The 27008-nt window shown below is 44.1% G+C and overlaps 1 protein-coding gene across 2 annotated transcripts in view; it reads right to left on the bottom strand.

Moving 5' to 3' along the window:
• Positions 1-16261, bottom strand: part of SMYD2 (SET and MYND domain containing 2) — a 33731-nt gene extending 17470 nt beyond the window's left edge. Inside the window, exons 1-4 of one of the 2 annotated variants that reach the window (XM_075204242.1) lie at positions 15982-16261; positions 8658-8721; positions 2191-2301; positions 449-509 (exon numbers count right to left, since the gene is read on the bottom strand). In XM_075204242.1, the coding sequence (XP_075060343.1) occupies positions 449-509; positions 2191-2301; positions 8658-8721; positions 15982-16148 (403 nt within the window). In that variant the 5' untranslated portion in view covers positions 16149-16261. Of the gene's footprint in view, positions 1-448; positions 510-2190; positions 2302-8657; positions 8722-15737; positions 15911-15981 lie in introns of those variants that run through there. The other variant, XM_075204243.1, reaches the window with a different exon arrangement.
• Positions 16262-27008: the final 10747 nt, after the last annotated feature.

The raw sequence follows: 27008 nt of genomic DNA, 5'->3' as shown, positions 1-27008 counted from the left end.
TGCCAACATAGCATGTGTGTCTAAAAGTGGGGATCAGTGTGTGTGTGTTGGTGAGTGTGAGTGAAGGGGCCAGTGTATTTTGTGTGAGTGAAGGGGCCAGTGTATGTTTTTCTCCTCTAAAACTAGGTGCGTCTTATAGTCAGGTGCATCTTATGGAGCGAAAAATACGGTAACTGGCAAAGCATGCTGGGGCTTGTAGTTTCAAAACACCTGGAGTGTCACAGGTTAGCCAACACTGGGCTAGACAAACATAATTCATTATCCACGACATCCATTATTCAGTCATCTCTTCCTACAGACCAGGTTTAAAGATAGAAAAAAAAGTGCACGACTGGGACACTGACAAAACTACAGTTTCTACAAGTAATAAATAAATCCGTTAACCATCACACACATCTAAAATCACTCACAAAAAATAAAATATAAAATGTATGATCTATAATCTTACGAGATTCAAACTCCTTCACCGTCAACAATCTCTCCGACGGGGTTCTCTCGGTCTGTGTTCTCTAAAATGTAAAGAAATTACATTAATTGGCACGGTAAATAATGCAGAGATCCCAATTTCTAACGACAATTTAGCTTAGTGGTCGCCTGCAAAAAAGTAAAAAAAAAAATTTGTTCAAATCGCATTGCCACAGGGCTGTATTCCGGATGTCGTCCATCTGCATGTCGCATGATCAGAAAAATAGCAGGGTTTATTTAAATGTGCCATTTACATTTGTTTCTGGTGCATCCAAATAAGGCAGACTTTGCAAGAGCTACTTTGAGGTAAGTGAATCCGCTCAGTGTTGACAGAGTAGAAACGTACTGCTCAGCTGTTGGCCTGGGGCCACTACTTTGTAATCTTGGCCATTAAATACGGGTTTGCAGGTGGCCCAGCAGCTGAGGTGAAGGGGACTGTATTTTGCATGTTAAGCTTTTTTAAAAAAAAAAAAAAGAAAAAAAAGAAAGCAGTATATGGTGTTTATGTATTCACAGCCATTAGAGATTCTGGCCAGTCAGTTTTACTATAGAAAAAGATCATTTGTTTGTGCACCATTAAACTTTTCTTTATTATTTCGGAGAGAGCTGCAGGCAGACCAACTAAACTCTTGCCATATCGGTTTTCTTTTGTTAAAAGATTTTTAAATAAATAAATCAAACCATAAGGCTGACACTATCCAGCAGAGCTTTAGAAATCCGTTTTAACTGTTCGGTGGTTAATCTGCATGTAGCAGCGGCAGACGGCGACACAGACTTTAAGGGTGACCTTGAAAATAATAAGTCTGCATTTATTGATTTACTAAAACATTGTTTGATAAGTATTGAAGGGATATTCAAGAAAAGAAAAAAAGGCTTGTTTTACAATTGTAACAATATTGTCCTATAAAAGAGTAGAAACAATTAGAAATAATTATCTGCAAGCCCAATTAGTCTCTAGAAGAGCCTTGTACAGCAGTCAGGTCTTTCGTGATCTCCCTAAGCAGCACAATGGTTAGCATTGCTGCCTCACATCAGATTCCCGTTACCATTGATTTAGTACATTCTACAAAATGACAGCTAGACTCTGATTGGTTGCTATAGGCAACATCTCCACACTTCAAACCCGTCGGAAACTCTTTGCTTGATACATTTATTTACCCTTGGAGGTTAATTAGCAATAATTTAAGTATCTATTTTGCAGTACAGTGAGAAGTGAAGCAGCGTCAAATTTTAATTTGTGCCCCACTTAAGAAACCCTTCTCACTAGATCAACTTACACAACAGCTACTAATGTAATATCGTCAGTTACTTCCTTTGCATTCTACAGTTTCCCACAGTAACCTTACAACACAGTATGAAAACCTTGAGAATAACAGAATGTCAGTTTAATGAAATGCCCATAGAGGAGCCTAGGCCCCAGGGGGGTAAATTTATCAAGCTGCGGGTTTGAAAAAGTGGAGATGTTGCCTATAGCAACCAATCAGATTCTAGTCATCATTTATTTAGTACATTCTACAAAATGACAGCTAGAATCTGATTGGTTGCTATAGGCAACATCTCCACTTTTTCAAACCCGCAGCTTGATAAACTTATCCCTAGGACTTGGGTACATGATAATGGACACAACAGAGTTCCTCTACAGAACCAGGCGCCCTGCCATAAAAGAGAGAACGCATCCTTTTTAAATCACATCAGAACAAACATCGACTTCCTCCCCGGCCTCACCTGCTTGGCCAGAATCCTTGCCGTCAGTCTTACAGTTTCCGAGGGGTTCCAATTCTGTCCGTAAGAGCACATGGCGGAACATTCCAGCTTGTGCAGCGGCCAGTCTCCTTTCTGCGTGGCCAGAAAAACACAGCACAGCAATTAAAACAAGGATACAGTTGTCTTCTCTGCAGGCAAAAGGTCAAGTGAAATATGTTTCCTTTAAAAATAAGGTGCGACACAAAAGGATGAGATCCTGAAACTAAAAAAGCTGCAAGAGAGAAAAAATCCTCAATTTAGTCACACAAGGGGATTATGGGGCTTAATTCAGATGGTGCATATTGGGTACGAGTTGCAGTCAACTAGCTAAAACAGAATCCTTGTTTCCCTATGTTTTAGTTAACCAGGCTAATCCTACTTAAAAAAGGTGCAAATTGAAACAATTTTTATTAATTGTTTAACTTGATAAATTAAAGCACATTTCCGATTGGCTACAAACATTTTAGATTTGCACTTTTGAACAATGTTAGAGAAAAAAAAAATAAAAAATACTAAAATATGAATTTAGTGCATTGTTAACTGTAGGTAACTAATACAAGGGACAAAAGGCTGCCAGATTCTATATTTGTATACAAAAGGTTGTAAATGGTGATGTGTTCCTTATTAGTCAACAAGATAAGCAGGTACAGGGTGGTCCAATATCTGTAATATTTGGGAGGTAGCGTTTCTGGGAAAAAAATTCTAAATTCTGCTAAATTAGGTTTAAGCAACTATCCGTCGTTCCTCACACTCTCCCATTTTTGTTAAATTGTTTAGCAGTGCTCTTCACAGTGATTGCAGATAGAGGCAACGGGTTAACAGCTAAAAAAAAATCCTCATACCAATAGGTGGCTGAGCGTCATATTGAATAACACAAAACATGTATGTACGGTATCTTATATGGCTAAATAATGGACTACTAGGAACATTTTAAAGGAAAAAGACAACAGACTCCTCTTGGGGTGGGGGGGGGGGGGGAGAATTGGGACTTAACGTTCTGCATCTACTGAGTTACGTCTACTTGCACAAAATCTCTTCTCTTTCATTTGTCCTTAAATATTTCTGTCTGTAAGATTAGAACTTTGGCACAACTTTTAGCCAATGAAAAAAATAATCCAATTTATGGTAAAATCAGATTCCCCCTGTAGGCATTGCTAATTAAAACTTATCCTTGGGCAGGATCACGCAGAGTTGACGAAAGAGTGACCAGCATCTAAAGTCTCATATGATCAATCGCTCGTCTTTTTGCTAAAACTAAAAACGTTAGAATAGACGCCAACATTAAAAAGTCACATGTGACGCCCCCCCGATGCAGCTCATTCCAAAGAACAAGGCTCATATTATGGGCTATGTTTCTAAAGACTGGTGCAACATGTAACCTTAACAGGTACTGTAACCGGTAGCAACAAGACCTTGACATTCCAAATCATACTAAAATATTTAAAATCAAACAGGTAGCAATAGGTTACAGCTCACAGACACCCCAGTTACTTGTGCACCAATTTGTATAAATGTCACCCTTCAATTACAAACCTGTTTTATACCATGTTATGTAAGTGTTTGAGGCCTGTTCCTTCAGTAGGAACGCACAGACCAACAGATCAGCAGGGTACAATATGTGTTTGTTTATTTTGAAGTTGTATCTTTTTGACAGTAACAAACACTTCCACACACGACACGTTTTTATATTTGCATTGTTCACGTTACAAAAATGCCAGTGGAAACACAAAATAGTCTACTTTGTATCCCTGGAGAGAGTGGACCAGACTTGCATCAAGCCAGAAGACAGAGGTTTTATTCAAATGAAAAAAAGGGTTCCAAAAATCACACGTGTCAGCAGCCAAGTGATCTCCTGGTTGGACTAGAATTCACTACAGCAGAATCACACTGACAAGGTCTCCGACCTGGTGTAAGACTAGAGACGGCAAAGCTGCCATAGAACCCTTTAGAAGTAGACAACGCTGGGCACAAAATTAAGACTTGGCTGGGACTAAGAATGACCCATGCTCCTTAGTCACTGAACTAAACCGGTGTGTAACTTTCTCCGAGGTATGAGAAACCAAGTACTGAAGTACAAGGGGTTAAGATATTCTGTATGTGCAAAAGCAAAAAAATAAATAAAAACCACATCCTCTGAGGGGTGTATTTAAGGGGAGAGGATTGAGAACCTAAAGCACCAATACATCCTATTCTAAAAAGCATCCTCTTAAACAAAGAAAGGGTTTAGACTAACTCACAAAAACACAAATAACTTATCCAGAACCATGAGATTTGCTATAAGGATGCGGTACATCAGGGTGCAACAGTAAGCGCACGGCATCAGGGCGCAACAGTAAGCGCACGGCATCAGGGCGCAACAGTAAGCGCACGGCATCAGGGCGCAACAGTAAGCGCACGGCATCAGGGCGCAACAGTAAGCGCACGGCATCAGGGCGCAACAGTAAGCGCACGGCATCAGGGCGCAACAGTAAGCGCACGGCATCAGGGCGCAACAGTAAGCGCACGGCATCAGGGCGCAACAGTAAGCGCACGGCATCAGGGCGCAACAGTAAGCGCACGGCATCAGGGCGCAACAGTAAGCGCACGTCAGGACTCCATCCTGTTCTGTTAACGATCCTCAACCAATTGCAAGCTCAAAGCTCCACACCCACCACGAGAAGCAGGGACAGGACAAGTCGAGCATTAACGTCAACAGTACATTCTACATGTACTGAAGATTGCCTTAGGGATAGGGCCTATTCTAAAATGTGTCATGTTAAGGTGCATCTTAAGGAGAAGCCAGAGAGGGCTGTTAGAATGTATTACATCCTAGTAACTAGAAATGATCATTAATAAGATCAGAGTTGTTCAATTTGTTTGGCATAAAAGAGGCTTCAACGTGTACAGTAATACATGTGCAGGTCAGTACAGACATCGTAATATCCAAGAGGGACTGGACTATAACCGTCCATCTCACTTCCTCTCTAAATCTACTTGACCACTTCAAAATTAGTTTTCTGAGACAGGCTCGCAAAGATGTACCAGTCAGCTTCTCGATTGCTGGAGAAATTGTGGTCACCGAGGCACTTTCGTGCATATTTGGTGGTCATGCCCGGTTATCTCCTCCTTCTGGGACAGGGTTTCGAGACTTCTTTCCTCCCTCCTCCAATGCCCTATTAGGAAGAACCCATGGTCCTTCCTACTCTGTTATCCCATACAGGACCTAGACACCCCCTCTGCAAAACCTGCTTCACATGTCCTGGCAGCCGCTAGATGCCCGATTGCTAAATTTTGGAAACAAGCAAACCCCCCCCCCTTCCCCGTATCTCTTCTCTTAGATCATATATATGGTTCATTGCCAACATGGAAAAAAATCACGTCGCTGCTGCGAGACAAAGACAACAAATTTCATAAAATTTGGGCCCCCTGGCTTTATGCCTAGGATTCCCGCAGTTTTCTCTTCCTCCAAATAGTCTCTCCCTACACAACTCCAGATAACATCGACCCGCTCACTTCTTTAAAATACTCCCATGCAGACCTGATCGCGCTCCCTTCTGAAGATGAACATAATTTTCTTAGTATACTCCATGAGACGGCCATCACTCCCCCTCCCTTACCTACCCCTACACCTCCTTCAATGCCCACCCCCTCCCTCTCCCGCCCCTTACCCATTACCACTTTGTTATATTGCAATATATTCTACTGTTTTGTGAGTGACATTGCTGGATTTCTACTCTGCTCTGTGATTATTTCAATCAAAATGCTTGTTGTCCAAAGTTTATGTCATTCATTCTTTATTATGCAATAAAATTTTGAGTTAAAAAAAAATGAGTTTTCTGCCCACCACTGCTCTTACTTAGTGGATACATGACTAACTAAAGTCTAAAGGGTGGTTACTTCTCATTTATAACTCTGGAACGGTTATGGCCTACGACCACCTAGATGAGCTTTTAGAACAGAGTGTAGAGATCTTCTCCTTTAGCAGCCACCTTTCCCGTAGAGCTTTATATGCTCACAGGTACTCAGCTGCCCCCAGGTATTATGCGCAGAGTAGTAAAAGCTCAAAGATGGCCACAGCGCAGATGGAACCGGGGGCCCAGGCTGGAGCGGGTGGTCAGTTGCAGGCCGAGGTCAGAGGTCCGTAGTGAAACAGCGAAGTCCAGAATACAAGCCAAAGGGTCAGGGTCACAGGCAAACAGGCAAGGTCCAAGGCACAGGCAAAGGTCACAACGGAAGATCAGGTAGACAGGAATCCAACAGCAGGTCAGCAACAGTACAGGACTGGGAACGCTACAACCGGCAGGGAGGCTAAGCCCCCTCTGCCTTAAATACAGAAGAGAGCCAATCAGGACCCTTGCCCAGTAAGTACCCCCAGGGGCTGCTTAATAAATTAGTGCCTGATTAATTAGCCCACAGGCTGTTCACTACCCTGCACATGCTCCCGGCTGCTCAGAATGCGTCCCGACGTTGCCATGGAGATGGTCGGGATGAAGGGAACCGGAAGTGATGTCCCAGCTGTTGTCATGACAGCCGGGACGTCGAAGGAGGAAGCGAGCCGTGGTTATCCGCAGCTCGTGACAGGAACCTTCATATTTTGAGAGGACGCTCAACACTCTTCATCCTTCTGGCTTCCATGAGACAGGGCTCCCGGTTTCCTTCCCGTCTTTCCAACTTCACATTTAGGGCCCGATTCATGTCCGTCTGCGTGCCGCATCGTGTGTAGCATAGGTCTGTGCTCACAACCAGACCTGACGCAAATGAACGCAACTGCACTCACTTCATGTCTGAACGACAAATGACACTTAAGAATACCTACGACTTGAAGTGTGGAACGGGGGAGGGAAAGGGCGGATGAACATGGGCCATGTACAGTAAGGGTGCAAGTAAATCCTGTTTTTCTCTTGACGTACGCTCCGTTTCAACCGCGTCGTTCTCCCCAGTAACAGGGCAGGCGCAAACGGCCATTGATAATGATGTGCAAATAAGATTGACTATATAAATGTACGTGTGCACACTACGCATTAAAAGACTCTCGATTTATGTATTTAATGTAAGAAAAAGTAAAAAAAATAAATTAAAAATCCATATTTTTATTAATGATTATACGGATAAGAGTAATTAATTTTTTTAGGTATTCAGATACAACCTTTTATTAAACAGAGGCCTGTGCACATACTGACTGAAGTCTGTGCTGTGTATCTACATACAGCAAGTAACATTTAGGCAGAGCGCACCGACACCCACATACAAACTGAAATGTATTTTGAGATGCGTTTGGATTTGAATACAGTCGTAACTACGCACAAGTTCCGTTCTCTTTTCAGACCATAATGGTATCACTTCCTCTCCCACTTTCACCTCAAAGCTCTGTCCTAGGTCCACCCTACTCACCACCTCCCTGGTACAGATTTATGGCTCAGCACCACCTCAGCGCTCAAGATGGTAAAATTCTTCTGTACTCTCTAGCTCACGCCTTTCTCACAATGTTGTTTGCTCCTCCTGTCCCAATATTGTCCATCAATGTCAACAGATTCATAACTCATTACTTGAGTCTGACCTCGCATCCAAACACTGACCAAATTCTGCTACTTTAAGGCAATTTAAAATTACACCCATGTTTCAACACGATGCCACCAAGTCTTCCTTCATATATGCAGACCTCAGCTTCACTACTGGAACGCTGTTAAACCATCGTCTTGACAGACTGTCCCCAGTGCAGTCCATTAGGTATATTGCTGGCAGCCTTATTAATCTCACCAACCACACAATCTCAGCTGCTCCTAGGCCAATCCCTACCCTCTACTGACTAATAAAATATAAAGTATTATTCACATCCTACATATGCAAGCTCATCTGAAAGTACTCTCCAAGGCTGTCCCAAGACCTGTTGCACACACGTCTGTATGACGTCTCTAGCGTAGATCCTTTTTGGAACGCTTAACTAAAATAGTCAGACTGCTTCCATGCTTCTCATCGTCTAGGCATTCAGTAAAAATGCATCTTTTCATTCACCCCAGTTTAACCTCCGTGCCCACATGTATCCCCCTTCCTCCCCCCTTTACTCTTTGGATCGTACACAATCGCAATCCGTGTACTCATTCATCTTTTTGCATCGGTTTCTTTTAGTATGTATGCAACATCCGTACAGGGCTCACAAATTACACAGAGCTATGTGAATTGTTGGCGCATTATAAATGACTTTTGAATTGACTAAGATAAGGGTAAATTTATTAAGCCGCGGGTTTCAAAAAGTGGAGATGTTGCCTATAGCAACCAATCAGATTCTAGCTGCCATTTATTTAGTACATTCTACTAAGTGACAGCTAGAATCTGATTGGTTGCTATAGGCAACATCTCCACTTTTTCAAACCCGCATCTTGATATATTTACCCCAGGAATGTACAGGACAGTTTCACCAATAAGAGCACAGTTGTAAAAAAAAAAAGAAAAAAGAAAATATAAAATCTTACCTGGCAATCAACATTGCAGTAAAAGGCCTGTTTACATTTTCCACACTTCGAGAGACCTTCTTTCCTTAAAAGAAGAAAATAAGGATAACTAATAGTTCCCAATTTGCATATATATCAGTGATGGGATCTAAGCATACAGAGGAATAGAGTGGAAAATAAAAACGGCCACGATGTCTAATATAGCCAAAATAACATTTTAACGCCGATTAATTCATGTATAAAAATTCCCATAGCCCAGGCTTATGTCTCCTAACTCAGTACAGTTATCAGTAATTGTACTATAGCCAAAGTACATGAAGTTGGAGGGGCTGGTTTATGTCACATCTCTATACAACACGTACAAACACAAACTATCTAAAGTCACTTTAAAGATTACAAAACACTTTCCCAGAAAAGGAAACACTGTTTGTTTGATCTTCAAACAGATTCAAAAACAAATAAAGTTTTCACATTTACTTATGTGGTTTGTAGATTTTTGTGACAAAGAAATCAAAGTAAAGGATATATAGGTTTTTTTTATTTTATAATATATGTTCATTTATTCATAATAGTTATGTACTTTGGGCTAGTGCTGCAAGGCAACAATGCAAACCACTGTATATGGTAGTTATGGTATGGTAACTGCAAAGGATGATTCTCCCCCGTGAGATATATTCCACTAGGTGGCACTGTTCCAGTGGTAAATATGAAATATTTTATTGCAAGAACAAGTATTATGGCATATTATAGGCCTATACAGATAAATAAGGCTCTGTGTAATATTTAACAGTCCACCATAGTTTGTTGGACAATAATATATGCTGTAAGGACAGACAAGGGAGTTAATTAAATAATGTAAAATAATTTTAAGGATGATGCAGCTAATTGTCACATTGATTATCACTCAAAGGCCATTTTATAAAAATAGGCCATCATATACGAAGGACGGTTTTGCAGCTAAGTGACAACAGGTGTCAATCGTAAATAGGACATTGGCTCCGAGGGTGTAACAGCTGAAATATCTGCAGGATACGCACGTGTCTGAGACAAGAACCTTAATTCCTGCACTCACTGGCATCCACTAGTCACATTCTCTGATTGGTCTTTCCTAACCAGATTTTCACCCCTACAATCTATATTGAATGCAGCTGCTGGAGTCCTTATCTTCCTAGGTGATGTTCTGCGGCTGCACTACTCCGTCCATCCCAACATTGGCTACACGTGCCTCAGAGAATGCAACATATAGAGGCATTAACAAAATTGCACCAACATAGAGCTCTTCACTTGTCTCCATTTCCCAAATCCATCCCTCCGCTCTGCGCCACATCCTTTCCCATTGTTAGCTCCAATTGCGGTTACAGGATTTTTAAATAAAATTTTCCAAGCACTCCCGGAAAGCTCACCTCCTCAGACAAATCTTCTTAACCTCCCCAAGCATAGGCAAACCAAGGGGGGGGGGTGTTTCCTCGTGCCTGGAAACCCCCCTCCAAGCCTGGGGCACTGTATAATTGAGGTGGCTGGACCCTGCCCTCGCCTCACACGGCTCTGCTTGAAAAGGGAGAGCTGCGTGCACCTAACAGTAGTGCAGGCAGCATTGCCCATGTATATTATGGGGATAGGAAGAGTTGGAGAGCAGCCAAGCACTGTCTAATATTATAGCCACACCACCATGCATGCTGGTCACACTCACTGGCGGCGTGGTGTGGAAACCCCTCTCTACAAATCCTGTGTTTGCCCCTGCTAAGGCTATTCTATCCGATTACCACCCCACTCCAAATTTACATTTATTCTCGTCCCACAGTCACACAATCCCCTGACCCCCAGGCAGGGGCAGGCTGGGATGTGGGGCATCCGCCCCCCCAGGGCCGGTCTAACAGTGAGCTACCTTGGGCTGGGTCACTGGACCACCTGAATTTTTTTTCCTTTAAAACGTTCCTAATAGGCTGCTGAGTCGAATGTTGCCCCCCCCCCCCCCCCAGGCTAAAGTTTGCCAGCCCTCCCTGCACCCAGACCGACATTGCTCTAAGACTGGATCATATAGTCCCACTAACGACTATTCCAAAGGCAATCTGGCAGAACCAATAATCACTATGCGGCTCTTAACCTCATGTAGTACCAACCTTTCCCTGAGCTGTATGTTCATACATCATCAATTTACATAGCGCCAGCAAATTCCGTAGCGCTGTACAGTTGGGGACAATCTTCGTAATAGACAATACTAGGTAATACAGACAGAGAGGTAAGAGGGCCCTGCTCGCAAGCTTACAATCTATTTTATTACGGTTTGTTCTTCCATTTAAATACGCTGCGGAATATGCTGGTACTGTATAAATAAATGTTAATAAACAGCTTTAGGTAAAATATAAAAAAATAAAAATAAAATTATATTATATATATATATATATACACATACACAATTTGAAAATACTATTCTTTGGTAGCAATGTTTTGCATTTTTATTTTTCCTCCACGATCAAGTTACATGTTTTTCTAGTCCAGTTCTATTGTTAAAACCTATTGGTAATTCTCCAGTAATTCCCCCCAAGACAGATCTCGGACTCAGCGCTACATTATGTGTGAGAGTCACATAATCATCAGTTGTAGCCCCCTCCTCAGAAATACAACTGGTTTAATCTTTGTGGTACCAAGTAGAGAACAGATTATAATGGTATGGGACATGACAGAACAGCCCATAGTATACAATAGCAGTATGTACCTTAGGGAGCTGCACATGTGTGTAGGGGGGGCTCAGAACTCTGCACCCCTGCTCACTAATTTAAGTGAAGCCCTAAGCTGAGGGCAATTAAAATATCGTGTTATACTTATCAGCACTGACCATTAGGGGTTAAACAAGTTGTGGCAGCCAGCCTATCACTCCCAGGGGAGTGGCTTTTTAGGAGGTCATAAATTAAATTGGATCTGTGGGCTGGCTCTCTCTTAGTCCTGGATGTCAGATACCTCCCTCCCGCCCGGCATAAGCTGGTCATGCAAAATTTAAGTCCTTGTCTTACGATAAGGCGCAGTGGGTAGGAGAGCAATGCAGTCAGCGACTAATCGAAGGTGCTACCGTTTAATTGGTCGCACGTCACTGCCCCTTTTGCAGTAACTTGACATTTGGGCCTCTAGGGCGGAGGATATACTGTCGTATGTGACAATGTGAGTCCAGAAGGGGGCAGTCACGATGATGCCAAGTTTAGTACCGACCAATCGTAAAGACTTGGGAACCGTAAAGTCTTGGGACAGCGGTATTGAGTTTCACTTACGCTGTATTGGTTTAAAGCAGGGGTGTCCAACCTTTTAGCTTCCCTGGGCCACCTTGGAAGACGATGAGTTGGTTTGGGCCGCACATAAAATACACTAACACTAACGATAGCTGATCATCCAAAGAAACATAGAAAACATAGTTAACATATTAAACTTACTTGGAAATGAAGTTAGTAAGAGTTAGGAAACATGTTGCAGAATCATGATTAAAGCAGTAGTCCCATTACCAGCTGCAATTTAACTTACCTGCATCTGCCCCTTAGTGGGGTTCGGGGAATTAAATGCCAAACTTTTTTTTCCTCTCTTTCTGCACCCATGAATCATTTTTTTTTGAAATGGTCACGGATATAGGTAGCATCAGGAGGACTAATAGAAATCTACAGAGATTTAAATATAGGGTGGCGGGAAAAATGACTCATGGAGCAGCCTCCGATGAGGGTAACAGTGGGTGATAATTTCACCCTACTCAGCACTGCACATTTAAAATGGTTTAAAATATTAAAAATACAATCATCTCTTAATATTTATATTAGATACATACAGAGAACACAGCTAGTTCATAATTGCATGGTGCAGAAAGTCCAAATTCAGAGTAACAACAATAAGATACTGACTCCTCTGTGCTGCGCTACGCAATGGATGTCGGCTGTGATGACGTCACCCCCGACATTCACTGCGAGCACCGCACGGAGGAGAAGACCAGGGAGGGAGCCGGAGCGCCAGCTGACATGACCACAAGGTAAGGATTTCCTTTTTTATTTTTTAATTAACAGCGCTGCACCCTTGCCACAACCGCTGGGCCACATTTACAGGCGGGCTGGGCCGCATGCGGGCCGCAGGTTGGACAACCCTGGTTTAAAGTTTAGTCGTCAGCTGACTGCTTCACTCTCGTCGCCAGTTTTAAAATAATACTTTCCACTAAATAAATATGCCCTTTTGCCAAAATTATATCTGGTGTCCCTGTCGTCATTTTAGATAAGAAGGTATTAAGTGTTCAACCATTAAGGTATAGGTGTAATGATAAGGGTATTAACACTGAGCATTTTATGTGCCTGCAATAGGTGTCGAAGGGGCATGTTCAATTCCCCAGATTGGTAATAATGCGCACCCGTATTCTAAAGAACGTTAGTACAGTAATTTTAACATGGGTATTTGCTCGCAAATCAGCGTTGAAATTACCATACTAACGGTGATAAAGCGCACTATTACCACAGCGCACTATTACCACAGCGACGGCAATAAAGCGCACTATTACTACAGCGACGGTAATAAAGCGCACTATTACCACAGCGACGGTAATAAAGCGCACTATTACCACAGCGACGGTAATAAAGCGCACTATTACCACAGCGACGGTAATAAAGCGCACTATTACCACAGCGACGGTAATAAAGCGCACTATTACCACAGCGACGGTAATAAAGCGCACTATTACCACAGCGACGGCGATAAAGCGCACTATTACCACAGCGACGGCGATAAAGCGCACTATTACCACAGCGACGGCGATAAAGCGCACTATTACCACAGCGACGGCGATAAAGCGCACTATTACCACAGTGACGGTAATAAAGCGCACTATTACCACAGTGACGGTAATAAAGCGCACTGGGAATTGAATTCCCTTCCAAATGTGAGTGATTTATTTATTTTAGAAAGTAGACTTTAACAAATGGGCTTTATTTACGCTTGTTCCTACCATGCACACGTAATAAAGTTACATGTGATGCTGAAAATACACAATTTCTGTTCATTATAGCTACAGTGCTATTGCAGTCAAGGCTGCTATAAACGGTGACAATAAAAATGATTTTTTTTAAGATGACCTAATGCACCATATTTGAGGGCCAACCAGGGTATATTAGTTGAAGTTATTTTGAACCTTTCGCACATAAGTCTGAAGACTCTCTGTAAATAAGATTGTTTACAGTAAAGCAGTTTTGCACTGTAGTCAATTTTGGGTGCAGGAGGCCACACTGTGGAACACTAAAGTAAAGTGAAAGCTGTTTCAGCTGTTTACACCCTTAAAGCAGATGTCCTGTGTAGGACTGACAGCAGTTGTCACTTAGCTGACAAACCATCTCATTATAGATTGTTCTTTACCTCAGGGACTGGTAACAGGCGGCCCACCGAGCCTTCACCTGGGCCCCCAACTCCATCCAACTTTAGGGCCCAGCTCTGACTTATCATCATCATCATCATCTATTTATATAGCGCCACTGATTCCGCAGCGCTGTACAGAGAATTCACTCAACAGTCCCTGCCCCATTGGGGCTTTCAGTCTAAATTCCCTAACATATACACACACACACACACACACACACACACACACACACACACACACACACACACAGAGAAAGAGAGAGAGAGACTAGGGTCAATTTTAATAGCAGCCAATTAACCTACCTGTATGTTTTTGGAGTGTGGGAGGAAACCGGAGCACCCGGAGGAAACCCATGCAAACACGGGGAGAACATACAAACTCCACACAGATAAGGCCATGGTCGGGAATCGAACTCATGACCCCAGTGCTGTGAGGCAGAAGTGCTAACCACTGAGCCACCATGCTGCCCCAAGCACGGTGAGCTTCCCGTGGCCCAGGCTCTTATTTAATAGGAGTCGGGGTAGCAGATGACGTTTTGAGAGTCATAAAGCAAAGAACAAGTCGGACCTGATTGGAGCAGCTGAGGTCCGCATCATGCGACCTCCTCCGCACAACGCAGCGCGATCACGCAGCACATCTGCGATCAAAGTAGAAGGGAGTGCAATGTTGTCTGCACCACATGGCTCCTTCCATGAAAACGCTGTGGCTGCAATACCAGACTGTTAAGGAATTTTTAGGCAGGGTGGTATTATGCATAATATTAGAAGCGGATAGTTCCTGCACTCTCAGTGAGTGCTCTAAGCGGCCAGTCAAGGTGAGTGGGGAGGTCTGAAGGGAGTAATACGGTACATATAGTACATACTTGAAAACTTTTAAATGTTGGCCTCTGGGAGATCCAGGGGAGAGGGGGGCATATGGGGCAGGGGCTCGGCAAATCACGTCATTTTGGCCCTGCCCCTCACGACTCAATGACGCAAACGTCATTTTACCACAGGGGGTGGGTCAGAATAAAGCCATTCCCCAAGAATCACGTCATGTAGGCTCCAAATCCTGCTCACTTCACTATAATAGGTGGGTGGCGCTATATAAATAAATGATGATGATGATAGATTGCCCTATTCTCCTCTCCTGGGAGTCTCCCAGACATTCCGGGAGAGTTGACAAGTATAATATAGTATCTGAGCCCATGTGGGGGATTCTGGGGCAAGTGGAAGCATTTTGATTCAAATGGGAGGTTTGAGTGGGGCATGTGTGAGGAGTCTGGATGGCCCATTGGGGCGTATTAAGATAAATAATTAACGTGGTGGGGTGTTAAGGTCATTTTGGATCTTTTTTTTATTTTGCAATTTAGAAAAAAATATTTTATGTATAAATTACTACAAATTCCAATTATTATATAGCTGAACGGTCATGTGCAGCCCTCTGTGAGGGTTAGAGGGTCTCACATGCAGCCCCTGAAGTGGATCAGGTTGCCCATCACTGCTTTACATGGTCACACATCTTGGTGCATGCATTATATCCATTTTTACTGCTATATGCTGTGTTAGATGCTAATGGAGGGGGCAGGGAGAGAGAACATTGTGCACAGGAACCATTAAAGCTGCAGCTACTGCAATGCTCCTGTGTGATGACTACTGCATTAAGGATATTAATACTAGAGGCTTTTTTTTTTTTCAAATCGAAGGCTATTATCCGCACACAATGGCCTTGGTTAGACCTCTCATTGCATATACCTGGTGCAGTCCTCAGATGAAGGATTATTATTACTGGGATCTATGGCACAGTTAGCAGCAGCCTGGCTGACAGGCAGCACATAACATGGAGGCGTTAGGACCCGGCTCCCCTGCAGCTTCCTCCCACGTGCAGGAGGAGAGCCGCGGCCGTAAGTCATGTAATATACGGGCACCGTGCCCGGCTGGTCGGGCCGTGGGGCTCAGCGCGGTCCCGGTAGGCCGGGGGGTCTGGAGGGGACGGTACCTGGTGAAGCACTGGTCGCAGTGGTTCCCTCGCTCGTTCACGGTCAGGACGCAGGTGTAGGCCGGGCAGGAGAACAGAAGCTCCCCCAGCTTGTAGTGCCGCAGAGCCCGCATGCCTCGGCCTTTTCCCGGGCTCACGAAGCGCTCGATGCCCTCGGGTGGTCCCATGGTGCCGGAGAAGGGAGCCTGGTGTGTGGGTGTCAGAGAGAGGCCGCTGCGCCAGTGAGCGGCTATTAATGTCTCCCCGGGACAGACAGACAGAGGGAGACAGCTGTGCAACCTGCGGGAGCCGCGCGGTCCTAGCGCCGGTCTCATTCACCTGCTGTGGGATGTCTGGTCTCCTGCACCTACTGTGTGCTACAGGGGGCTAAGCTGTAGTGGGCCCTCACAATGTGTGATACTGGGGGCCAAGCTGTAGTGTGCCCTCACAGCTGTGTGATACTGGGGGCCAAGCTGTAGTGGGCCCTCACAGCTGTGTGCTACAGGGGGCCAAGCTGTAGTGGGCCCTCACAATGTGTGATACTGGGGGCTAAGCTGTAGTGGGCCCTCACAATGTGTGATACTGGGGGCCAAGCTGTAGTGGGCCCTCACAATGTGTGATACTGGGGGCCAAGCTGTAGTGGGCCCTCACAATGTGTGATACTGGGGGCCAAGCTGTAGTGGGCCCTCACAATGTGTGATACTGGGGGCCAAGCTGTAGTGGGCCCTCACAATGTGTGATACTGGGGGCCAAGCTGTAGTGGGCCCTCACAGCTGTGTGATACTGGGGGCCAAGCTGTAGTGGGCCCTCACAGCTGTGTGATACTGGGGGCCAAGCTGTAGTGGGCCCTCACAATGTGTGATACTGGGGGCCAAGCTGTAGTGTGCCCTCACAGCTGTGTGATACTGGGGGCCAAGCTGTAGTGTGCCCTCACAGCTGTGTGATACTGGGGGCCAAGCTGTAGTGTGCCCTCACAGCTGTGTGATACTGGGGGCCAAGCTGTAGTGTGCCCTCACAGCTGTGTGATACTGGGGGCCAAGCTGTAGTGGGCCCTCACAGCTGTGTGATACTGGGGGCCAAGCTGTAGTGTGCCCTCAATGTGTGATACTGGGGGCCAAGCTGTAGTGGGCCCTCACAATGTGTGATACTGGGGGCCAAGCTGTAGTGGGCCCTCACAATGTGTGATACTGGGGGCCAAGCTGTAGTGTGCCCTGACAGCTGTGTGATACTGGGGGCCAAGCTGTAGTGTGCCCTGACAGCTGTGTGCTACAGGGGGCCAAGCTGTAGTGTGCCCTCACAGCTGTGTGCTACAGGGGGCCAAGCTGTAGTGGGCCCTCACAGCTGTGTGATACTGGGGGCCAAGCTGTAGTGGGCCCTCACAATGTGTGATACAGGGGGCCAAGCTGTAGTGGGCCCTCACAGCTGTGTGCTACAGGGGGCTAAGCTGTAGTGTGCCCTCACAATGTGTGATACAGGGGGCCAAGCTGTAGTGGGCCCTCACAGCTGTGTGATACTGGGGGCCAAGCTGTAGTGGGCCCTCACAGCTCTGTGATACTGGGGGGCCAAGCTGTAGTGGGCCCTCACAGCTGTGTGCTACAGGGGGCTAAGCTGTAGTGTGCCCTCACAATGTGTGATACAGGGGGCCAAGCTGTAGTGTGCCCTCACAATGTGTGATACTGGGGGCCAAGCTGTAGTGGGCCCTCACAATGTGTGATACTGGGGGCCAAGCTGTAGTGGGCCCTCACAATGTGTGATACTGGGGGCCAAGCTGTAGTGGGCCCTCACAATGTGTGATACTGGGGGCCAAGCTGTAGTGGGCCCTCACAATGTGTGATACTGGGGGCCAAGCTGTAGTGGGCCCTCACAGCTGTGTGATACTGGGGGCCAAGCTGTAGTGTGCCCTCACAATGTGTGATACTGGGGGCCAAGCTGTAGTGGGCCCTCACAGCTCTGTGATACTGGGGGCCAAGCTGTAGTGGGCCCTCACAGCTGTGTGCTACAGGGGGCCAAACTGTAGTGTGCCCTCACAATGTGTGATACAGGGGGCCAAGCTGTAGTGTGCCCTCACAATGTGTGATACTGGGGGCCAAGCTGTAGTGGGCCCTCACAATGTGTGATACTGGGGGCCAAGCTGTAGTGGGCCCTCACAATGTGTGATACTGGGGGCCAAGCTGTAGTGGGCCCTCACAATGTGTGATACTGGGGGCCAAGCTGTAGTGGGCCCTCACAATGTGTGATACTGGGGGCCAAGCTGTAGTGGGCCCTCACAGCTGTGTGATACTGGGGGCCAAGCTGTAGTGTGCCCTCACAATGTGTGATACTGGGGGCCAAGCTGTAGTGTGCCCTCACAGCTGTGTGATACTGGGGGCCAAGCTGTAGTGGGCCCTCACAATGTGTGATACTGGGGGCCAAGCTGTAGTGTGCCCTCACAATGTGTGATACTGGGGGCCAAGCTGTAGTGTGCCCTCACAGCTGTGTGATACAGGGGACTAAGCTGTAGTGGGCCCTCACAATGTGTGATACTGGGGGCCAAGCTGTAGTGGGCCCTCACAATGTGTGTGCTCTGGAAGGAATGTTCCCTTACACCCAGTGGGCACTCGTTGCCAGCCCTGTGGGGTCTGTGCCCAGTGGGCAACATATTGCATGCCCTGTGGGGAATGTGCTTAGTGGGCTCTGTACCCAGGAGGCACTTGCATGCACTTTGGAGTCTGTGCCCAGTAGGCCCTTGCTGCATGCTCTGCAGGGTCTGTTCCCAATGGACACTGCCTGTGGAGCCTGTGCTTACTTTTCATTCGCTGCGTGGGTTGTGGGGCCTGTGCTTAGTGGATACTCGTCATGCGCCCAATGGTCACTGACTGAGTAGGCCGTAGGCCCTGTGCACAGTGGTCACTGACTGAGTGTGCTGTGGGCCCTGTGCTCTGGGCTCTCACTGTGTGGGCTGTGGGCCCTGTGCTCACTGGTCATTCACAAGGTGCGCTGTGGGCCCTGAGCGCAGTGGTAACTCATTGTGTGGGACTTGTGCTAAGTGACTACTCGCATGTTTGTCAGCACTAAATAATGTAAATTGTATTTAGGGCAGCATGGTAGCTCAGTGGTTAGCACTTCTGCCTCACAGCACTGGGGTCATGAGTTCAATTCCCGACCATGGGCTTATCTGTGAGGAGTTTGTATGTTCTCCCTGTGTTTGCGTGGGTTTCCTCCGGGTGCTCCGGTTTCCTCCCACACTCCAAAAACATACTGGTAGGTTAATTGGCTGCTAACAAAATTGACTCTAGTCAATTTCTGTCTGTCTGTGTGTATTTTAGGGAATTTAGACTGTAAGCTCCAATGGGGCAGGGACTGATGTGAGTGAGTTCTCTGTACAGTGCTGCGGAATCAGTGGCGCTATATAAATAAATGGTGATGATGATGGTATAACTGTTTCTGTTCGATTTAATGTGCTCACATCTCATTGTGCTAACACAGGAGAGACCGTACACTTTATGCACTATGTACTGGAATCGGGGAGGGAGGAAACAAATAAAATGGTTTGTGGCACCCCTCTATGGATCCCTCAATAATAGTCCAGGTTAATGACGTGACAGAAGAGCATCCACAATCTTTTCTGCAAATATAAAAGACTTCTGCTCCTATCAAGCATACGTCACAGGTGAACAATAAATAAAAATCTTGCATTGGATTAGTGTAAGGCTGGGTGAACACTACAGGGTTTTCAGCCGATTATCGGGTCCAATCACCCCATAAACGACCATTCGACTAATGTGCACACTGCAACTATTAGCGATTATCGCTCCAAAGCACATCGTATAGTTTCATTTGATTTTGCAACCAAACTAAAAGTCTTGTTCAGCGATGGAACAAGGTCGTTCCAATTCTGCAGTGTGTATGCACTCAGGACCATATCTCAGAGTGTGCAGAGCAGGGGTGGGCAAACCAGTCCTCAAGGGCCATAAACAGTTCATGTTTTTAGGATTTCTTTAATCATGCACAGCTGAGTTAATCTATTTGGCTGGGTCAGTAATTATCCCAGCTGTTTCTACAGGCAGAAATCCTAAAAACATGAACTGTTTATGGCCCTTGAGGACTGGTTTGCCCACCCCTGGTGCAGAGTCACAATCTTTTCAGCAGATGGTTATGACAGATGAAGAGCACAGATCTGAAGGTAAATCCTGTAAAACGTGTATAGTGTGTACACAGGAATCAGCATGCTGAACACGACTTTTTTTTTTATCAATCTTTGGTAAAATCGTTATAGAGAACACATTGGGAGAAATCTTCTGTACTGTGTGCACAGCCTAAGAGTACAGCAGTCCCACGAAATGTTATAACAACATACTAAGACTATGATTGAGAATCATGCCATGTAGGTCATGTACTATCATAGGGGCAAACGTACACATCACAGTAACTAATAAGCTGTTGTTGGTGTAATAAAATCCCTGAGTTTCACCAGCTTACTGTACTGTGCAAGCTTGTACCTACATATGGAGAGCATTTGTTCTAGTCCAGTGATGGACAACCGGCGGCCCTAGGGCCACATGCGGCCCTCCAAGCCTTTATCTGCGGCCCCCAGCTCCTCCCTGCTTTGTCAGATTTGGTATAGCTTGTAACACTTGTTTAAAATGCCTGCTGCTATGTCATTGCAGATAGGTGCCCCTTTATTTAATTATATTGTTTAAACTTAATACTGAGATTAATTGACCCTAGTCTGTGTTCCTGTCTGTGTTAGGGAATTTAGACTGTAAGCCCCAATGGGGCAGGGACTGACGTGAGTGAGTTCTCTGTACAGCACTGCAGAATTAGTGGCGCTATATAAATAAAATGATGATGATGATTAATGGTAGCGTGGCCCTTTTGAAGGTTAAAGGGCCACACCATGCAGCCCCTGAAGCATAGAAGAATGTTTAATTGTTTTAATCACAAGTAACCGTGCCTGTTGCACTATGCTCGGTGAATAAGTCACATTTTTTCACTGTTTTGCATTATGATTTTTTTATCAATTAATAGTTTAGTAGTAGGGACATCGCTAAGAATTGAACTCCCCCAGTGTGTTGTTTATTTATGAACTGTAAAATGTGCGGATCCCTTTCACAAAATTACTTTTATTGTTGGCAAGAAGATCAGGGAAGATACATTTTTCAAGTTTATAGTGTCTCCAAAGTCATTGTTAGTGCAGTATAGCAGTGTACGTAAGATTTCAGATATTAATTGACCTCTATTTTTTTTCTTACAAACGAATGAGAATATTAGTACATTATTTAGGCTCCAAATATATTTATTGATGCTAAGCAATCCTTTCTGGTCTGTGTGCATTGGATAGGTTAATTGGATGGTACGCTCCTCTGGAGCAGGAAATGTACAGTACTATAAAAAAAATAATACTGTGTGTGTGTGTATGTATGTGTATATATATATATATATATATATATATATATATAATTTCCATAAAATAAATTATTATGCAACAGAATTGCCCAAAGAAAATATAATTTGCTGCTTGTGTAATAACATGATGTATCTACCCGCTAAGAATTTTCTCTGGTGTTAACTGGCCGGTAGTCAAAACATAAAAATAGCTATAAATAAAAGCTTGGGAATTTCAGAAATGTTTCTTTATCATCCTTCTACCAGATAAGGGAGTGAAGCACAGTGCCCTGGCTGACTCATGTTAGACATAACTCACAACGTATTATCTGTATTGCTTTGTCTATGGATCAGCCAGTTGTGATTCTCATAGGTCCATTACTCCAGGACACAACCATTCTGGCTGTAAGTCAGACTTTGTAGGGGCAAATTAAGAAGCAATGGACCCCTGACCATCCGTTGCACATAAAGAGGTTTTTGTTTTGTTTTTAATCCTCGAATGCAGTGAAATATGTTCAGAGCTGTATCGTACAGGAAGAGCTGACAATCTGGTTGGTGACAGGGTCAATATCATTATTAGGTGATAGTATTTGGAATATATTTGTCTAAGCCATTTACTGAATGTGGAAGTACACAGTAATGCATAGAGCATCCTCCCCGCAATGAGTCACCACCGTTACCCCCACGACACAGCCACTTCCCTCCAGGATATGCCCCTTTCTCCAGCAGTCCACCAGTGAGTGCAGCATGTAGGGTGACGTGTCAGAGACTGACAATAATCATGGATCTGACATCAAATACTGGACAGGTGGAAAACTGCTATTTTGAAGAAGATCTCGCTCAGCTCAGCTCCTGATCACAGGTCAACAACTGCCCATGAGTACAAGTGGTAGTGTATCTATATCACATGGGGGTTACTATGGTAGTATATCTACATCACATGGAGGTTACTATGGTAGTGTATCTATATCACATGGGGGTTACTATGGTAATGTATCGATATCACATGGGGGTTACTATGGTAGTGTATCTATATCACATGCGGGGTTACTATGGTAGTATATCTATATCACATGGAGGTTACTATGGTAGTGTATCTACATCACATGGGGGTTACTATGGTAGTGTATCTACATCACATGGGGGTTACTATGGTAGTGTATCTATATCACATGCGGGGTTACTATGGTAGTGTATCTATATCACGTGGGGGTTACTATGGTAGTATATCTATATCACATGGAGGTTACTATGGTAGTGTATCTACATCACATGGAGGTTACTATGGTAGTGTATCTACATCACATGGAGGTTACTATGGTAGTGTATCTACATCACATGGAGGTTACTATGGTAATGTATCTACATCACATGGGGGTTACTATGGTGGTGTATCTATATCACATGGGGGTTACTATGGTAGTGTATCTATATCACGTGGGGGTTACTATGGTAGTATATCTACATCACATGGAGGTTACTATGGTAGTGTATCTACATCACATGGAGGTTACTATGGTAGTGTATCTACATCACATGGAGGTTACTATGGTAGTGTATCTACATCACATGGAGGTTACTATGGTAATGTATCTACATCACATGGGGGTTACTATGGTGATGTATCTACATCACATGGGGGTTACTATGGTGGTGTATCTATATCACGTGGAGGTTACTATGGTAGTGTATCTATATCACATGGGGGTTACTATGGTAGTGTATCTATATCACATGAGGGGTTACTATGGTAGTGTATCTATATCACATGCGGGGTTACTATGGTAGTGTATCTACATCACATGGGGGTTACTATGGTGGTGTATCTATATCACATGAGGGGTTACTATGGTAGTGTATCTATATCACATGCGGGGTTACTATGGTAGTGTATCTATATCACATGGGGGTTACTATGGTAGTGTATCTATATCACATGAGGGGTTACTATGGTAGTGTATCTATATCACATGCGGGGTTACTATGGTAGTGTATCTACATCACATGGGGGTTACTATGGTGGTGTATCTATATCACATGAGGGGTTACTATGGTAGTGTATCTATATCACATGCGGGGTTACTATGGTAGTGTATCTATATCACATGCGGGGTTACTATGGTAGTGTATCTACATCACATGGGGGTTACTATGGTAGTGTATCTATATCACGTGGGGGTTACTATGGTAATGTATCTACATCACATGGAGGTTACTATGGTAATGTATCTACATCACATGGGGGTTACTATGGTAGTGTATCTACATCACATGGGGGTACTATGGTAGTGTATCTATATCACATGGGGGTTACTATGGTAGTGTATCTACATCACATGGAGGTTACTATGGTAGTGTATCTATATCACATGGAGGTTACTATGGTAGTGTATCTATATCACGTGGGGGTTACTATGGTGGTGTATCTATATCACATGGAGGTTACTATGGTAATGTATCTACATCACATGGGGGTTACTATGGTAGTGTATCTATATCACATGGAGGTTACTATGGTAGTGTATCTATATCACTGGGGGTTACTATGGTAGTGTATCTATATCACATGGAGGTTACTATGGTAATGTATCTATATCATGTGGGGGTTACTATGGTAGTGTATCTATATCACATGAGGGGTTACTATGGTAGTGTATCTATATCACATGCGGGGTTACTATGGTAGTGTATTTATATCACATGCGGGGTTACTATGGTAGTGTATCTGTATCACATGGGGGTTACTATGGTAGTGTATCTATATCACATGGGGGTTACTATGGTAGTGTATCTATATCACATGGAGGTTACTATGGTAGTTTATCTATATCACATGCGGGGTTACTATGGTAGTGTATCTATATCACATGGAGGTTACTATGGTAGTGTATCTACATCACATGGGGGTTACTATGGTAGTGTATCTACATCACACGGGGGTTACTATGGTAGTGTATCTATATCACATGAGGTTACTATGGTAGTGTATCTATATCACATGCCGGGTTACTATGGTAGTGTATCTACATCACATGCGGGGTTACTATGGTAGTGTATCTACATCACATGGGGGTTACTATGGTAGTGTATCTACATCACATGGGGGGTTACTATGGTAGTGTATCTACATCACATGGGGGGTTACTATGGTAGTGTATCTACATCACATGGAGGTTACTATGGTAGTGTATCTATATCACATGGAGGTTACTATGGTAGTGTATCTACATCACATGCGGGGTTACTATGGTAGTGTATCTATATCACATGGAGGTTACTATGGTAGTGTATCTATATCACATGGGGGTTACTATGGTAGTGTATCTATATCACATGGGGGTTACTATGGTAGTGTATCTACATCACATGGGGGGTTACTATGGTAGTGTATCTATATCACATGGGGGGTTACTATGGTAGTGTATCTACATCACATGGAGGTTACTATGGTAGTGTATCTACATCACATGGGGGTTACTATGGTAGTGTATCTACATCACATGCGGGGTTACTATGGTAGTGTATCTATATCACATGGGGGGTTACTATGGTAGTGTATCTATATCACATGGGGGGTTACTATGGTAGTGTATCTACATCACATGGGGGGTTACTATGGTAGTGTATCTACATCACATGGGGGGTTACTATGGTAGTGTATCTACATCACATGGGGGTTACTATGGTAGTGTATCTACATCACATGGGGTTACTATGGTAGTGTATCTACATCACATGGAGGTTACTATGGTAGTGTATCTACATCACATGGAGGTTACTATGGTAGTGTATCTACATCACATGGAGGTTACTATGGTAGTGTATCTATATCACATGGGGGGTTACTAGGGTAATGTATCTATATCACATGGGGGGTTACTAGGGTAGTGTATCTATATCACATGGGGGGTTACTAGGGTAGTGTATCTATATCACATGGGGGGTTACTATGGGTGTGTATCTACATCACATGGGGGTTACTATGGTAGTGTATCTACATCACATGGAGGTTACTATGGTAGTGTATCTACATCACATGGGGGTTACTATGGTAGTGTATCTACATCACATGGAGGTTACTATGGTAGTGTATCTACATCACATGGGGGTTACTATGGTAGTGTATCTACATCACATGGAGGTTACTATGGTAGTGTATCTACATCACATGGAGGTTACTATGGTAGTGTATCTACATCACATGGGGGTTACTATGGTAGTGTATCTATATCACATGGAGGTTACTATGGTAGTGTATCTACATCACATGGGGGTTACTATGGTAGTGTATCTACATCACATGGGGGTTACTATGGTAGTGTATCTATATCACATGCGGGGTTACTATGGTAGTGTATCGATATCACATGGAGTTTACTATGGTAGTGTATCTATATCACATGGAGGTTACTATGGTAGTGTATCTACATCACATGGGGGTTACTATGGTAGTGTATCTACATCACATGGGGGTTACTATGGTAGTGTATCTATATCACATGGAGGTTACTATGGTAGTGTATCTACATCACATGGGGGTTACTATGGTAGTATATCTATATCACATGGGGGGTTACTATGGTAGTGTGTCTATATCACATGGAGGTTACTATGGTAGTGTATCTACATCACATGGAGGTTACTATGGTAGTATATCTATATCACATGGGGGGTTACTATGGTAGTGTATCTACATCACATGGAGGTTACTATGGTAGTGTATCTACATCACATGGAGGTTACTATGGTAGTGTATCTACATCACATGGAGGTTACTATGGTAGTATATCTACATCACATGGGGGGTTACTATGGTAGTGTATCTATATCACATGGAGGTTACTATGGTAGTGTATCTATATCACATGGAGGTTACTAGGGTAGTATATCTACATCACATGGGGGTTACTATGGTAGTATATCTACATCACATGGGGGTTACTATGGTAGTGTATCTACATCACATGGGGGATTACTATGGTAGTGTATCTACATCACATGGAGGTTACTATGGTAGTGTATCTACATCACATGGAGGTTACTATGGTAGTGTATCTATATCACATGGAGGTTACTATGGTAGTGTATCTACATCACATGGAGGTTACTATGGTAGTGTATCTATATCACATGGAGGTTACTATTGTAGTGTATCTATATCACATGCGGGATTACTATGGTAGTGTATCTATATCACATGGAGGTTACTATGGTAGTATATCTACATCACATGGGGGTTACTATGGTAGTGTATCTGTATCACATATGGGGGTTACTATGGTAGTGTATATACAAGCTCCATTTTTATCATGTTTGCCTTTTGTAAACACTTGTATGTCTTGTGTTGTTTTCTTACATGGTATCAGTCTGCAAGAAGGAGCAGAGAGATTCAGCGGGTATTCTAATGGTGCGGAAAGATGGTCAGTCCTCTAACAATTAGGTTGTCTAAAGAAGTCACATCATTGGACGAAATGCTTAAGTTTTAATTGGAAGTAATGTTACGTTAACAACTTACATTATTAGGGGGAATTTAATTAGCTGCCAAGTGTCCTGAACGTCCGTGAGACACTTTGTGTTGGAGATTGGACAGAAATTTGTACCACTGTCCGCGCGCCGCAGCAGCACTTAAATGTGACTATTTTCTCTCTTGAGTGCATTTTCAGTTGCATGATTTCTGGGTTTGT

The sequence above is a fragment of the Mixophyes fleayi genome, chromosome 3 (assembly GCF_038048845.1).
Source record: "Mixophyes fleayi isolate aMixFle1 chromosome 3, aMixFle1.hap1, whole genome shotgun sequence".
Lineage (NCBI taxonomy): Eukaryota > Metazoa > Chordata > Amphibia > Anura > Limnodynastidae > Mixophyes > Mixophyes fleayi.
Note: the sequence above shows the minus strand (reverse complement) of the source record. Positions and strands in the feature narration are given on the sequence as shown.